At 42.1% G+C, this 17,409-nt stretch overlaps 1 protein-coding gene across 1 annotated transcript in view; it reads right to left on the bottom strand.

Moving 5' to 3' along the window:
* Positions 1 to 17,409, bottom strand: part of LOC122814914 (probable ATP-dependent RNA helicase DDX43) — a 1,494,383-nt gene that overhangs the window by 274,494 nt on the left and 1,202,480 nt on the right. Inside the window, exon 12 of the mRNA XM_044087182.1 lies at positions 7,830 to 7,968. Within this exon, the coding sequence (XP_043943117.1) occupies positions 7,830 to 7,968 (139 nt within the window). The remainder of the gene's footprint in view (positions 1 to 7,829; positions 7,969 to 17,409) is intronic.

The raw sequence follows: 17,409 nt of genomic DNA on the forward strand, positions 1-17,409 counted from the left end.
GGGGATAATGCATACAGAAACACATACACTCACACAGTTGGCAATGGTCAGATTACAACCCCTACCTATCTACTCGTATGTACTATAGTGCTACATACATACTGCATGTGCCACAGAGATTATATGTCAGGGCCATAAGTCACAACCTCCTACACCAATTAATCTTGGGAATGCCTTCATGGATGGTGGGAAAAAACACCCAAAATAGTGACTGTTCTTACATAATGCTCTTACAAACCTGGACAAGTGACAGAGTAACAGACTTTGCATCACCATGACATTTCAGACATATATATGACGTCTGCAGCTGACTTGTGTAACTATGGCAACTGTCACATTTGCCAATGATGTGTCATAAAACCCCATTGTTAGGCGACATGGACCACATATATGTTGCAAACATCTGGATATTCTGCATTCATCTGTACAGATGAGTGGTATGGCCTGCAGAATTTAACATGGTGCATGTAAGGTGGATGACAGCAACAGGCCTTTTAAAGTAATGCCATGTGGAGGGGATCAAAACACCTTAAAATGGTATAACCAACACACACAACCACCACAGGGGATATGCTTCTCACACACACACACACACACACACACACACACACACACACACACACACACACACACACACACACACAGTAGTATAGTTGGCTGTATTGCGATTCAAACCCCCTATCTACTTGTATGTACTATGGTGCTGCCTACTCATCACTTATCGCATGCGTCATGGAGCTTATATTCTTAGAAAGTGTCCAACAGTGGAGCTAAGGTTGATGATATGATCAGGCCCTGTAAAGTAATGCAACTGGGGGGCACCAGGGAGGAACAGGCCTCAAAATCGTATAACCAACACACACAGGGGATATGGATCTCGCACATACACACAAACAGTCACACACAGTTGCCAGTGCTGAGATTAGAACCCCTACCTATCTAGTTATTTGTACTATAGTGCTTTGTCATTATTGCATGCACCACGGAGCTTATAGGGCTGAAGAGTGTCCAAAGGTACTTCTAAGGCGAATGACATCAGCAGGCCTTGTAAAGTAATGCAATGGGGGGGGGGCATCAGGGTGGAACAGGCCTCAAAATGGTATAACCAACACACACACTTGCCAGTGCTGAGATTAGAGCCCCCATCTATTTAGATATATGTACTTTAGTGCTACGTATTTATCATCTGCACCACGGAGCTTATACAGCTGAACAGTGTCCAAAGGTACTTCTAAGGTATATGACATCAGCAAGACTTATAAGGTAGATCATGTTTGAAGTTTACTAGGTAGAAAAATACTTTAACCTACAAACATGCACACACAATCACATACAGTTGCCAATGCTGAGATTAGAACCCCTCCCTATCTACTTACATGTACTACACTGCTATGTTATGTATCGCAAGCACCATGGAGCTTATAGGGATGAAGTGTGTCCAAAGGTACTTGTAAGGTGGATGACATCAGCAAGGCTTGTAATGTAGGGCAGTTCTGCAGTCTACTGGGTGGAAAACACCCCAAAAATACTTTCACCTACACACACACACCAGGTGAGGTGAAATTACAACTCCTACCTGGCTACTATTACACAATGGAAGTCACCTTCATACTGTGCCAGTGATTTCTATTGGCGTGCAACTGCCTGCATGAGGACATCACTCTATGCCTTTCAGGGTGTGTGTGCGTCTCTCTCTCGCTATGCCTCTCTCCCTCTCTTTCCATTTATCCCTGTTTGTTTCTCCCTCCCCTGTCTCTGCCTGTCTATAATTGATATATTTGTATATGTTACCTATATATATGTATGCCTATCACACTCAACAGATGCGGATATATCACCTATGTGCCACCTCCAGGTAGCTGCAGGTAATCCTGTCGGGTGGGGAGACACAGTTAAGGTGTACCTAGCTGTCTGAATACAATGACATATCTGGACAACAGAGTTGTACAGTCAGATAGGGGTTTCAATATGGGCTGTAATTCTCTAAGTGTAAGAACATGCCCAGTAAGACCTTCAATAGTAAGAGCTGGACTCCATTCCAGAGGTAGCTGTAGGCTGGTCCAGGATTTCGTGTGCTAAAGCTGAATGGCTGATGAAGCTGTGTAAACAGTCCAGCACCTCACTGATGTACTGTGTGAGGAATATCCTGGCTGTGTGCTGTCCTCCATAATGTGTGTGGGTATATTCTACATAGCACTGTGATCTCCTGGTATGAGAGTGGCAGATCAGTATAGAGTTATGTGAGGGAACACCAACAGACATTTGTTTACTGACCCCATACACTGCAGGGAACTATGTTACAGCAGAAATTGTTCTAGTGTGTACATTCTATGTTTGTCTGGCCAGTGGTTCCCCACCCCCTTATATGCGTCTTTTTGCCCTTTTGTAGTGCAGTCATGGCCTTTGTCTACAGTTGCTGCTGTTATGCATTTGTAATTATTGTGCTAGTGAGGATGATGTTGTAACATCACACAGGGTTTCAGACCTCACACCACTGGCTGCACCTGTTCAGCGGGTTGTGCATTATTGTGCCCTACAGATCTGCTGTGGTCCTCAGATGGTTTGTGTTGCACTGTTAGGTTATAGGTTGGCCAGCTGTCAGATTCTTACAGACATCTGGACAGGCTCATATATAACAGTCAGAAACAGGCCTAGACATGGGGGCAGGCTCTTAATATTGCTCTTCCAAACTTACACAGTTGGTGGAAAGGTTTTGTATTAGTTTGCAATTACTTTTGGGGATGACATCTGCATCTCTAATGTCATTGCTGTTTTCACATGAACCTTTATTGGTCTGCCAATAGTTTGTCAGGCAAAAGCAATATTATGACATGCAGAACATGTATGAGGCATACGTGTGGACATTCTGTGACAACCTGTCATTCCATGGGTATGGATGGTGCCCACTTACTTGTTAGTACTGACACAGTGAAGTGGCAGCCTTTATATCCTGGCAGTTGACTTGTCGCAACCTGCTGTTGTAGTAGGCACTGTGTAGGTTACTCAGACCTGTGCACTGTCTATATGTGTGGCCCCCTGTCCCTCCATTGTCCAGCTTTCCTGCAGTAACAAATACTGAGTTCTGCCCAGTGTGCAGAACTCCTACCATTGGTATAGCTGACATGCAAGAGAGATGACATGGCCAGTCTCGAACCATGGAACCTGACAACTACAGTACTGCACTTAGACCACTAAGCCACAACAGCCACTAGTAAGTGGTATCTACTTGCCAACACTATTAAACGCAAATGAACATAGCACATTGACCCCTGCATATTGCAGACATGGAACATATTATCAAGCTGATTGTGACAGCCCTGGCAATGTGTGGCCTGCTGCTATCACCTTACAGACACAGATGTTACTGTAGTTCTATGTGAACACAAGTGTGTTGGGGGGGGGGCATACCTCTCAAGTGTACGCATCTTCACAGACTGTGCAGATGTTTAGCTCATACTTTGGGCCCATTTGTTATAATATTGTGGTTGTGTGGCAAATAATGGTGAAAACATTACAGACTAAAGTTAGAAAGTAATGACAGACATGCGAGTTTCAGATTTCTTGACCTTCAGAGACTTCATGCTACTTTGCTGTTATTCTATCAACTTTCTATGTTTAAGTGCAATATTTACAACTTGTCCCTGTTGTATGTGTGGTCCCCTGTCCCTCCACTGATCAGCTTTCTGCAGTAACAAATATTGCCTTTTGGACAGTGTGTACAACTCCTACCATAGGTGTAGCTGACATGCAAAATAGCTGGCATGACCAGTCTGGAACCACAGGCCCTGTCAACCACAGTACTGTACTTAGATGACTAAACCACAACAGCCACCAGTAAGTGGTGTCAACTTGCTGACACTATTAACCAAAAACATACATTGCACATTGGCCCCTGCATACTGCAGAAATGGAACAAGTTATCAAGTTGATTGCGACAGCCCTGGCAATGTGTGGTCTGCTGCTATCACCTTGCAGACATAGATGTTACTGCAGTTCTATATGAACACAGGTGTGTTGAGGGGAAGGGGGCATACCTCTCAAGTGTACACATCTTCACAGACAGTGCAGATGTTTAGCTCATAATTTGGGCCCATTTGTCATAATATTGTGGTTGTGTGGCAAATAATGGTGAATACATTACAGACTGAAGTTAGATACTAATGACAGACATGTGAGTTTCAGACTTCTAGACCTTCAGAGACTTCATGCTACTGCACCAGCTGTTATTCTATCAACTTTCTATGTTTGTAAGTGCAATATTTATGACTTGTCCCTGTTGTGTGTGTGGCTCCCTGTCCCTCCATTGACCAGCTTTCATGCAGTAACAAATATTGCCTTCTGGACAGTGTGTACAACTCCAACCATAGGTATAGCTGACATGCAAAATAGCTGGCATGTCACCCACAGTACTGTACTTAGACCACTAAACCACAACAGCCAACCCTAAGTGTTGGCTACTTCCTGACACTATCAACCATGCACAGACATAGCACACTGACCCCTGCATACTGTGGGCATGGAACAAGTTAGCAAGTTGATTGGGACAGCCGTGGGAATGTGTGGTCTGCTGCTATTACCCTACAAACATAAATGTTACTGCATTTCAATAGGAACACAGGTGTGTTGGGGGGAGGGGGGCATACCTCTCAACTGTACAAATTACCACAGACTGTCCAGATGTTTGCTTCATATTTCAGGTTCATTTGGCACAGTATTGTGGTTGACTTAGAAAATACTGGCATATCATTACAGATCGGAGTTAGAAAGTAATGAGACATTTGATATTCAGACTTTACCCTTCAGAGACATAATGCAACAGCAAGACCTGTTGTAAATTGTCAGAGCAATATTTCATAACTGTCCCCATTTGTGGCCCTTTGCCACACATTTCTTTATTGCTTTGTACAGCTGACTTACTGGGAGGAGCTGAGAGGTGTGTATGGGACTCCAACATTGACATCCATGCATGTGACCTATGACCACACAGTTTGTTAGTCACCCACATATACTGCAGTGGGTTTTGTCACCTATGGGACTACTGCATATACTGTGAAAGCCAGTATTTGTGGACATTTCCTGTTGTCCCACACAGCTGCCAGCTGTCTGCTGCTATCCCAGTAGGCCACCCTATTCCCTTGCATACATGCAGTGATACCATAGATATGCTACCACAACATACTACTCCATTCATTAGTTGTTAAGAAGAGTGACTTACCTTGTGCTTGGGGCAGTTGTGAGGACAGTGCTTCGGGGCTGACTCTGCCACATGCAACCAGCACAAAGCCTATTCATGGCAAGGTGCAGGTAGTATGATGTGTGTGGCATCCTTTTTACTGTGTGTGAGAGTCGGAGAGAGGTGTCATTCCCTGGGTCCCTAGGGTGTCAGTGAATGTGCTGTGTATTGCCTCTTTGCCAAGGCCAGGGTGTACTGGGCACGCAGTCTGCCTACAGGGACAGGCTGAGGGGGTTCCTCCAAGTCACCCTGTACCTGTGGGACCTTGGCAATGGTGGGGGCTGTGGCCCCCTTCCCTCTGATGTTCCTGCTGCAGCTGCTTCCACAGGATCATATTGTGTAGCATGGCACATACTATGAATGTGTGTGCACGTGGCTGGAGGGTACTGCAGGGCTCCACCAGATAAGTCAAGGCAGTGGAACCGTGACTTGAGCAGCCCACACATACACTCTACAATGTTCCTAGTCTGTGTGTGCGCCTCATTATGGCGTTCTTCAGTGTGTGTGCATTTCTGATGGGTGCCATCCCCCACGAGATGGCCGTACAGGATGTCCCCCTGGCAAATGCCTGGTACAGCTGTGATCCGTGCCAGATGTGGGAGTCGTGATAACTACCAGGGCTGCCAGCACAAACATTGCTGATAATGCTCTGGGCATTGCACTTAACCTGGCAGTTGGAGTGATAGCCCTTGTGGTTGACGTAGACTCTACCCTCTACAATGGGTGGTGCTTTGATGTGGACATGAGTGCAGTCTATGGCACCCAGTACCTCTGGGTAGTGTGTTAGTGGAAGAGATGCATATTGCTGGTCTTCTCCTCTGGGGTGCTGTGGAAGAAAATGTGCTCACTGGCATGTGTTAATATGACATCCAGGAACTGGTGGACTACCCTGGATGTGGATGCCTGTGAGACCCCCCCCCCCACGACGAAGACAGTAGGTATTTGGAAAGTACATGTAGCTAGTATTTTTAAGGCTACACCTACCTTTGCTTCCACTGGGACGGGTTCCCCTCTGTTGGCTCTTGGTATAAGGTGAGGATGGCAGAGTTAGATGAGTTGCTGTAGTATGTCCCTGTCCACCCTGTAGTGCTCTATCTCCAGCTTATGTAGCCACTGAAAGGTTATCCTGGGTCTGAACACTCTTCTACTCCTCAGTCTTGGTCAGTTGTCAGCATCATCCTCATCCGCCTTCAGTCAGTATCACATAGAGATGTAGCAAAGCAGCAGCAGCCCCCATCATTTTGTCAGTTAAAATTCCCAAGTGTGTACTCCAATAGTGCAGAGTATGTGGGGAAATCAGATTGAAGGGTGTCTGCATACTTTATACTGGTGTGCTGCAGATGCAACCTGTGTGATTGGCTGATTATGATATATTCCACTTGCCAGCTATATTATTGAGGGGTTTGAATGTCCCACTGAGAGTGGCAGAGGGCTCATTAGTCATTTATAGTTGACTGCCTTTTGTCTGCTACCCCCCCCCCCCAATTTCCTCCAGTTTTAAACCGTGGAGCTAGTGTAAACACCTGCTGAGCAGAAAGGACCCTCTCCTGTACACGAGCACACTCAGCATTTCTCTCAGCAACAAAGCAGCCTCAGACACACCCCTGCTTAGATGTGCTTAGCCAAGTGCAAACAGAAGCCACGGAGCTCCAATGTGCTTACACAAAGCATGACGCACCCCCTTTTCATATCAGCTGCTTCTTCTGCCTACACCAACATGTTGTAGCCCCTAAATGGTTAGGTACCTGCAGACATGGTGGCCCATTTTGCTATTCAATTAAAGCTCATTTGCATACACCTAATTACATATACATTAGGTAAAGCACTACATGAGTGCCCATGTCCTTAGCAACCACTGTTACCTGCCATTGTATGAGTCTGCATGCTGGCCAGTATAATAGCCTGGGAATTTAAGTTTAGCTTAAATAATCCCCTTTTATTTTAAATTTATTTTTTGTCAGATCCCATGCTTGGGCGCCACTGTGCTCTGCTTAAACATGGTATATGTACAGAAAAAATTAACTTTGATTTTTAATATTTTGCATCAGTTTTACATGCCAATGGCCATAGTTTTGGCCACTGGCATGCTTGATGCAACTAATACATGCTTTACTTTGATATAGCCCTGTTTTTTTTCTTTTGTGGTCTGGTACACTGACAGTTCCTCCATACATTTGTAATGCAGACATGGCTCTTACACGGATGCCTGTCTGCTTCCTGGATTGTTAAATCACCTAATTTGCATAGTTTTCTCCAGCAAATGAGGTGATTTACATTCCGCGATTGCCTCCGTGGTTGAACAGTGCTGGGAGGCTCGTGCACACCCCCAGCACTGTTTCCTGGATCTCACAGCCTTCGAACTCCATGTTAGAGCCTTGCCACTATGCTTAAACGGAGATTAGCTCCGTGTAAGCTTTGTTGAATTACCCCCAAACAGAATTAAGAAAATAAGAATATAACGTGGAGGAGAATCCTCAAGTAAGGATACAATGCTAGTCTAGAGTGAGACTGTTCTTGATTAGTCAGCAACAGTACTCCTCCTTTCCAGAACACAAATGCATACTTAGAGAGACAGAACATGGTTAAAATTTCTTACCCTGCTCGTCCAGTGCGGCCTACTCTGTGGACATACTCCTCAGTATTTCGAGGGAAATCATAATTAAATACATGGGTTATATCATGAACATCAAGCCCACGTGATGCCAAGTCTGTAGCTACCAATATTCGAACTCTTCCTATGAAAAAGAAAATACCAGAGTGAGGCATATATCTTGTAACTGTGTTAAAAAGCCAAAAAAAAAACTTCAGCCTAATTACTAACCTTGCTTCTCATCAATGAAATCAGGTTTTTGTTTCAGAAAGATAGTGAACAGTAAATGCAGTACAAAGCACAACATCTAAAGCAGTTTTCAACCTTTATGTGGCAGTGAAACCCTACAAAAGACATCAGTATTACGCAAGGAATAATCTCATTCCACTGCTGTGACTATGTAATTTTAAAAGAACTTTGTAATAATTACATAATTAGAAATTATATAACAGGTAGACAATGAGTTTATGCATTTGAAAAATGCATTGGTTATTAATGGCTTGATGTATTATACCTTGTTTTTGATTAAACTGACAAATAAAATACAGTGTTTACTCTGTTTTGAATTTGCTAACAAAATGAATTTGTTATGTAACAATAACACCTGTTCTACCATTAATATGAAACTTGCAGATAATGGAATCTATGCAACTAACAAATCCAGGGATGAACTATGGACATTTACAGTTTTCTTCTCCCTATAAAAGAAGCCATTCTCATTTTTAATATTAAAAGTAAATTATGGAGGGACCTGGATCTGGGGAACTCTTAATGGACAGCAAAAGTTCCACTAAAAAACATATTAACGCATTAGTAGGGTGCCAGAAAAAATATACATATGTATCACCCACCTCCATTTGCAAGTGCCACATCTCTGGTCTATGAATCTGGGATAACAAATACACTACCACACCTGGCCTGAATCATAGACCTTCAAGTGAAAATGTTTTAGTAAGATTTTACTTCTTTTGTTCCTGACTATGTAAACAAGTTATTGTTCTAGACAGGGGATGTATGGGGGGAGCCAAGTGCAAGGTCCAAACTTAGGAGTCATTTTAAAGCACTAGTGAGTCTTTATCTACAGTTATTTACTGTGTGGAGTTTATGTACACCCCCCCCCCACCCAAAAAAAAAAAAAAAATATGCTGACTGGTTACTTTAACCGCATAAAAATAAATTTTACCACTCCCACTTAAGTCTATTATGTGTCTGGAAACTGTCCAGAAAGAATAACTTCATTACGTATGTTAAAAAACAAACGTATACACACATACACACACAGCCTGCATGCCCTGTGTTTGTTGTGTGTGTGAAATTCATACACTGTCAGATGTTATCTACTTATCATAATACTGGATCCTTTTCAATCTAGTCCGTCCAATAGGACTGCTGGGTACAATGCCACTTGTCAGATCCAATCCGATCATCTGCTAGTGGTCCTAACCTCAAGCTCATTCAGATTTTTCCTCCCTTAACTCCCCTGTGCCCAGACTACCCAAGAACAAGTTTGCTGACCAGGAAACAATACATATCAGGAGATATAAGAAACAATGGACTAGAATTCGTATCCAGAACAGTTTGCAGGACCCTTGAAAATTGACAGTTTGGTAGTGGGAAGTAAGGAGGGCTGTTGTATCAGACGGACTACGATGACAAAAGGATCCAGTGTTATGGTAAGTACATAATTTTTGCAACCTAGTTCATCTGTCTGTCTGATTCAATTGCTGGGACATAATCCCAAGCTATTTTCTCAGGTGGTATCATGACAGGACACATTTTAAATCTGAGACTCTGAAGAAAGCCAGAGATCTAGAAGGGATATCCAATTTGTAATGTTTGGCAAAGGGATGCAATGTAAACCAAGTTGCTGTTGCACAAATGTCAGACAGAAGACTTTCCAAAAAAAGCAGTAGCTGTAGCAATTGATCTGATAAAACTGCTATAAAACTGCCTAGTAAACCAAAAGCTCATTTCAATATTAGCAGAGCAACAAACGAAATGCAATTTGACAGCCACCTGAATAAAGTTTGCTTTGAGATTTTTTTACGCATTTTGTTTGGAGCAATGGAGGTGAACAGCTGCATATCTTTCCTGAAATGTGTTTCTGTAGAGACAGATGTCTATGAACATGCAATGTATGGAGAAAATATTCACTTCTGTTGGAATTGTAAGGAAAACTGTAAGATTTACTGGTTGATTTAGACTGGTCTCTGAGCTATTTTTGGAAAAAGGCAGGGTTGGTTCTCAAGGTGACCCTATCCTTGTGAAATTTTAAATATATAGCAAAAGTGGCAACTGGAAGGTGAAAACTGCAAAGTCCAACAAAATCCACAAAATGTAAAAGTTAAGCACACAATTTTATTCAAATCGCTTTTTGTCCAGCTAGTAGCCAAACTTCTTCAGACAACGAGATAAAATAAACTACTACATCCAGCTCTATTTATACGTCATCTAAACCATTTGTTGTACAAATTGACTAATTGGTAGGGAAACCACTTTAAAGAAACAGGTTCCTCAAAAGTGAAATAAAATACATTCCTCCAGTTTAAACACACACATAAATACATGTTAAAAATAATAAAAAATATTAATACGATACCATAAATACTGATTTACTTATTTTAAAAACGTACATAGCCCTAAGGCTTTCCTAATGTGTGCACATTCACCGTAAAAGACATCTTAATTTTAAAGTACAAGCCAAAGAAACGTCATTCAAACCAGGAGCCTTATACGATTGTAACTTTAACTGCCAAATCAACTCCTGCCTTTCCAACAGGAGTTGAAATGGACCCCCTTTAACATCGGGCATAATTTGATCTAACACTCTAAAAACAAAGGCGTGTGTACAGTGTTGGTCACAGTGTTTAGCTAGAGCATTTTCCAACTTGTTTTTTCTTATACTATACAGGTGCTCGTAAATCCTGGCTAAGTTTCCTGTCAGTTTTGCCCTCGTAAAACGCAGGTCAAAGCGGACATGAGGCAAGGTAAGCCACTGACTTAGATGAACAAGTGTACCTTCCCTCAAGATTGTATATTTTGTTGTTAATGGCAACACTACTCCCAGTTGCTAGATGTCTACAAAACTTACAAGACTCACATTTGAATGTCCCAGCAATTCTGCATCTAGCTTTTTTACTAATTTCCATTATACTCTAAGTTGTTACCCCTTTTGTATATTACTGTTGGTCTATCACCTAACTTGTCAGTTAAATCCATCTCAAAGGTAAACACACTCCAGGTCCTTTGTAAAATTGACCTTATTGCTTCAGCCTCCAAACTAAATACGTAATGAAACTCATCAAATGTTTTGACTTCTGGTCATCAAAGACTACCTCTTCACAGGGGGGACTCAAATCACTTGTTTCACTTTCAACCTTATCCAAAACACCACGGTGCCCCTGTCAATATAGGTTTATAAATACCTGCTTTCCTTTTCCTCCAAACTTCCTCAAAAATATCCAATACCAACACCTCAGGGTACCCTCTCATCAAAAACATTCCCTTGAGTAATTCACATTCCTCAAGAAATCTGTCCTGTCTTGTTACCATATGTGCAGCTTGGACCATTTGGCCCTTTACTACAGATTTCTTCTGATACTGGGGGTGGGCACTCGTATAGTGTAACATACAGTTAGAGTAAGTTTCCTTACAATGAATGGCAGCCACAAAACACTTAGAAACATCCTTACTTAACTCTATATCCAAATACGGAATCTTTTCATCAGTGCACTTGTGAGTGAATTTCAAAAACTCAGTGTTGCCATTGATTACCTCCAAGAAGCTGTCCACCTCTAAACTAGTCCCATCAAGCAAAATAAAGACATCTAAAAACCTTGCGTAAAACTTGATCCTCCTTTGATTTTCAGGTACATTCAGTATATAAAGGTGTTCCCATTGGGCCTTTACAAGATTCGAAAAACTGGCCCCACAGGGGGAACCCATAGCCACCCCCACCCTTTTGCAAATAAATATAGTTATCAAACATCACAAAATTGTTACCTAAAATGATGTCCAGCAATTCCTGAATCAAACGTACTTCCCCTCCATCAGCACCATGTGCCAACATCCGTTCAACTATTCATTCTATACCTAAAGCATGTGGGATTGAAAAATATAAATCAATGACATCCACAGTTAAGAATTTTATATTTTCATGGTAAGGGAAACTTTCAATAGCTGCCAAAAAAGACCAAGAGTCTTTACATATCAGAGACTCTTTCCTCACATATTTCTTTAAAATATTGTCCACCAATGTGGCCATAGTATAAGTAATAGAAGACCTAGCATTAGCCAAAACCCACATAGGGGGGTTCGAAATATCTTTATGTAACTTTGGCAGTCCAAACAAACTTGGAATTTTAGGTGAAACAACTGTTAAATAATTTAATGTTCCCAAATCAATAGTCCCCTCTAAAAAATCATTCAAGAAGACATTAATGCATCTGTAAGCATTATTTAGCTCATTCAAACTAGATGATTCATACGTGTTACCACCTAACACAGTCCTCATTTTTTCGTTATATTAATTTATATCAAAACCAGACCCCCACCTTTGACTGGTTTTAAGACATGCACTGGTAGCAATTTGAATGCTTGCAAAGCTTCCCTCTCCCTTTTGGAGAGGTTAGGACAACCACCATTCACCCGTTTCCCACATATATTTCTTATATCCATTTTACACAAGTGCTCATATAAGCTCAACATGGGATGTATAGGGGGTTAAATGTACTAGGAACTCTTATATCAATGTTTAAACTATCTTTATTCCCCAAGTGCAACGTCAAATTCATCCTTCGTACAAATAATTTGAGATCAATGTCCTAGATAAATCAAAATACTGTGTTGGAACAAACGTCAGTCCCTTAGAAAAAAGTTCAAATAGTTCAGCACTGATGATGTGATTAGTAAAGTTGTAAACTTTAAAATTGCCATTTTTGTTTAACATAATTTTTAAATGGTTACCAGTCATTTCTTCCCTCTGTTGTTCCCTCCTTTCTTGTAGTACATGTTGCCGTTGTGCTGCCCCCTCATGTTGTAACGCTTCTGGTGGTTTTGACCATTGTTGGAAAAAGGACGCTGCTCTCTTCCCTTTGAGTTACCTGTTTGTTCAAAACCTTTGTCTACATTCTCTGGTGATAGCTCGTCATCTTCTCCTCTACTGTCCCCTAAATTGTTGACAAATACATTTTCTGCAGTACGACTTTGTTCGCCCCTACATTCATTACCATTATTGCAGTAGAGAGAAGATACTCGATTTACAAAGTTCTGGTTTTGTGAAGGGGGCGGGGTTAGATAAGCGGCATTATTCTTGTACGCTTCTATATCCAGTCTTAATTTTTTTGCCTTGATTTCTGAATTCTTAAGATGGTGATCTATTGTAGTGAAAATTCTGGTATAATCAAATTTATGCCTGCCAAAGTCTTTATGTAACCTGATGTTCCGATCCATTTGGGCTATCTCAGCAGTAAGGCCAGCCACAGTCTGTTGATAATATTTACTCATTAAGATCATCAGCTCGAATCCATGTTTATCAAAGAGTTTCAACAAATCCAGATGAAACTCTGACTCAGCCTCTAACCCCGAAGGGTACTGCCAAGAACGCAAACCTTTGGGAATCACTCCCATCTTTTTGCACTCATCGAAATAATTAATTTCTAGTTGCAGCTTTTTAGCTCGCAAAGACATCTGATCTAAAGTCTTCAGTTGATTTACCAAAGAAGTGTTACCTGCACTCGGCTGTTCAGCAACTGTCATCCCACCTGACTTCAAAGGTGGCTGTACTTTAAGCCAGGAGGTGACATCTGGCAAATCAACAGGTCCCAAAACAAGCGCTGATGTCACTGGTGTAGTAGTGGACGCTGGAACTGTATGCGCAGATCTTTTACTTCTTGCCCCACCTTCCATACCTCCCTTGATGGTTCCGTTACATGGAACATCCTTGTTACTCATCATAACTTCACTCTTCCTACAATTAGCCATTGTCTGTGAAAACTTGTCAAGTCTAGTGCTCAGACTTTCCAGTCTCTCATGCATGATGTTTATCAAAGCAGTTAAATTCCCCACATCATCCGAACCCTTTTGCGTAGAAGCAGACAACAGCATTGGAGAGTCAGGCAACGAATTTTCAATACTCTCAGTAACCATGAACAAAACCACAAATCAAACCGAAGAAACCAAAGAGCAAACCCAAATAAACAGCAGAAGTGGCGACTGGAAGGTGAAAACTGCAAAGTCCAACAAAATCCACAAAATGTAAAAGTTAAGCATACAATTTTATTTGAATCACTTTTCGTCCAGCTAGTAGCCAAACTTCTTCAGACAACAAGATAAAATAAACTACTACCATCCAGCTCCATTTATACTTTAAACTATTTGTTGGATTTCGCAGTTTTCACCTTCCAGTCGTCACTTTTGCTGTTTTTTTTGGGTTTGTTCTTTGGTTTCTTCAGTTTGAAATATTAAATATATGTCAGAGTAGCTGATAAAGCTTTCACTTCTGAAATTCTTCTGTTGAAATAACTGTCGTCATGAATAAGAGGCTAAGACTTGTTTCATGGTCTAGACAGAGATTTTTTCTTTCACTCTTGTAGGGATTGAATGTAGACTGCTTTTGGGGTGCAGACAACATATGAACCAAAGTCTGGAAAAATAAAGATTTCCTAGCCATTAAGGAAATAGGAGTAACCATGAAGTTAGATCTAGAAGCTAAGGGGGACTTCTTGAAATGAGGCCTGATCAAGTGAGTCCAGATATGCCTGGGCCAAGGTGGAGTTTTGAGAATTATTCTGGACTTGCATGTCAATGTTATCTGAAGAAATTGTGTAATTAGAAGTCACTGCTGGGAAGTCATGAAGGAGACAATGGAGTCACTGGCATGCGTGATGATTGTCCATTGGATGAAATAAGGGCAAAGTAGCTCCTGCATTTGGTGTTGGAATGGGATGCAAGAAGGTCACAGCAAGGCTGGCCCAAATGACTGAAAATCTGTTGTGCCACTGATAAATTGAGGGACATCTCGTGAGAAATCAGTAAAGATCTGCTAAGCCTATCTGCTACACAGCTGGCTTTCTCCCAGTAATATGTACTGCAATCAGAAAGCGATGTACATCTACTACCCATTACCAAACACACTCAAGGCCTCTCTGTAGAGAGGCTGGGATTTGGTTCCACCCTGCTTGCTGATGTTCCACAAATCAGACATGTTTAATAAAACTGCTACAAGCCCTATGGGGATGGAGTCCTAATATTCTTGCAATATTATGAGAGGTCTTCTCAACTTCTGGAGACTGATGGTCCAGACTGTTTGGATTAACCTTCCTTTGAAAAGCACCTCCACCCACCCTGACAAGGTGGTGTCCACGGTAGCTACACAGTTTGGTAAGTTGGCGCTTAGGATTAAGGAGCTGTTTCCTGTGTTCCAATGGTCCAGGGATTGATTCCCTAAACCTCCATTGCCTGTGTGACTGTGGAAGTCACTTAGACATTTCCAGGCTAAGTCTGAAAAAGGTGTACAGAGATCAGTGCTCTAATCCAGTAAACAAATGCAAATAAAATAAAACACAGCTGAGAGATGTAGCATTCCAAATGGTCAGTCCACAGAAGTCGCTGGGGACATCAACCACAACTTTAGATAATGCCTGCAGATCTGGGTTACTTGGACTGGTGATGTTGGATGGTCTGATACTGGAACCACTGTGTAGAAGACAACCACTGAAGATTACTCATGTAGAATTTTGCATGTGATCATGACTAATGAAGCAGTCAAAAGACATAGTACCCAGAGAACTAATGACAATGATGTAGACTGCTTTCCAAGTGTGTGGATGATGATAGGAATGTTTCAGATTCCACCTCAGGAAGCCTTAATGCAGAGATTCTTGTATCTAGATGGCAACCAATGAAGGTAATCTCTTGGGAGGGCTAAAGGTTTGATTTGTCATGATTTATAGAAGTTCATAAAGATATTTAGAGTTACAAAATGTAACCTCTGACTGTTAGAAAGGACCCCTTGGTTGTCACAGGGAAAAGCCAATCATCTAGATATGAGAATTCATGCATCCCTTCGGGTTGTAGATGAGCTATGAATACTGCTATACACTTGAACAACAGAGGGTGGGGGTTGTGGTGCAACCGAAGTGCAAGGTCCTGAAGCGAAAGTGTGGCTCCTAGATGGATGCATAGAAACCTCTGTGATTCCTATGCACGTTTTATATAGAGACAGGTATCCAGGAGGTCTTTTCAAGCACACCTTCAGACAGGGTAAAACTGCCTGCACTGTGTCCATTTTGAATGGGGGTTCTTTTTTACATGAAGCTTTAGGCCTGAGGTCCTTGTTTGTATTTGGAACTAAAAGGAAACTGGAATAGTGACCCCACACTTTCTGGTCTGATGGGGACCTCTTTTATGGCTCTTTTTTTGTAGGAAGATGGAAATTCTTATTTTGTTGCTTTAAACTGATGGGGTGTAACATCCACAAGTGGCTGTAACCAAGGTGGAGAGGGATGGGAAGGCAATAATAAAGCCTCTAGATATTCTCTCGCTCTCTCACCCATTTGTTCTGCATGATGGCCATCCACACAGATTTGTGAAGAGACAAATGGCCCTTGATTGCCTCCAGAGCTGGACAGCCAGGCAAGTCTTTGGGGGACACTGGGTGTGCTTGTCAGGAAAGTCCCACCCCCCAGAATCCTTAGTTCTGCGGACCTTGTGACCTTATGATCTGTGTCCACTGAAGGGCTGCTCTTGCCATGGCTGCCCTTGTCTGAGGTTGAATCATAGTGCTGATGCTGAGGTTTTCAAAACAAGACTTACATGCTTCTTGTCCTGTTAAAGGATCACTGAGGGCTCTCAAATCTATCACCTACGGCAGACATCTAACCTTGTTCACACCTTGTCTGTCTTTTGTCACAGGTCCACCAGTGAGGGGGGGGGGAGTCAAAGGGGCGTTGGTGAAGGACACTTTAAAGTTGTCCACAAAACTGCATAGCTGTAGCAAGATATCCAAGTGTAATTGCCTGTGCTTGCTGCTCTAGCTGCCCCATCAGCTGCATTACGTAGCCAACGCACAGATAGTTTATTAACATTCACCATTACCACCACAGTTGCCTCCAGCTATTTTCTTGACTCCACCACATGAGGTTTGTGCAAAGTATCTATAGCTTGTTCTGCTAGGTCCCTTTGGAAGTGATTCAAGTGCATCACATAGTTTAACACTCTCAAGACAAAACTGCCCAAGCACATTCCCCCTCCTCTCCAATGCTCTAGACTATTAGACAGAACAGTGACTGAATCTTTGGTCAGCTCTCACACTGGCTGCTGAAACAATCAAGAAGTCCACTACAGGCACTCTCCACTACTACTGCCCATCTTTAGGTGAGCACAGATTTTTTTTTTAAGGCTTATTAGGTATAACTCCAGTTGTCTGGTTCCTGTCACACCTTCTTGGTGGTCAAATCAGTAAGACATTCAAGGAGGAGGGACCATCAAAGAGGTAGAGGGTGCTGAATTGTAAGCCTCAAAGAACATTTCCTTGTCCTTAGAGGGTGGGTTCATTAGCCAAGAACCATCATCAATTCAGCAATCT

The sequence above is a fragment of the Protopterus annectens genome, chromosome 1.part1 (genome assembly GCF_019279795.1).
Source record: "Protopterus annectens isolate FY-2018-M chromosome 1.part1, PAN1.0, whole genome shotgun sequence".
NCBI lineage: Eukaryota > Metazoa > Chordata > Ceratodontiformes > Protopteridae > Protopterus > Protopterus annectens.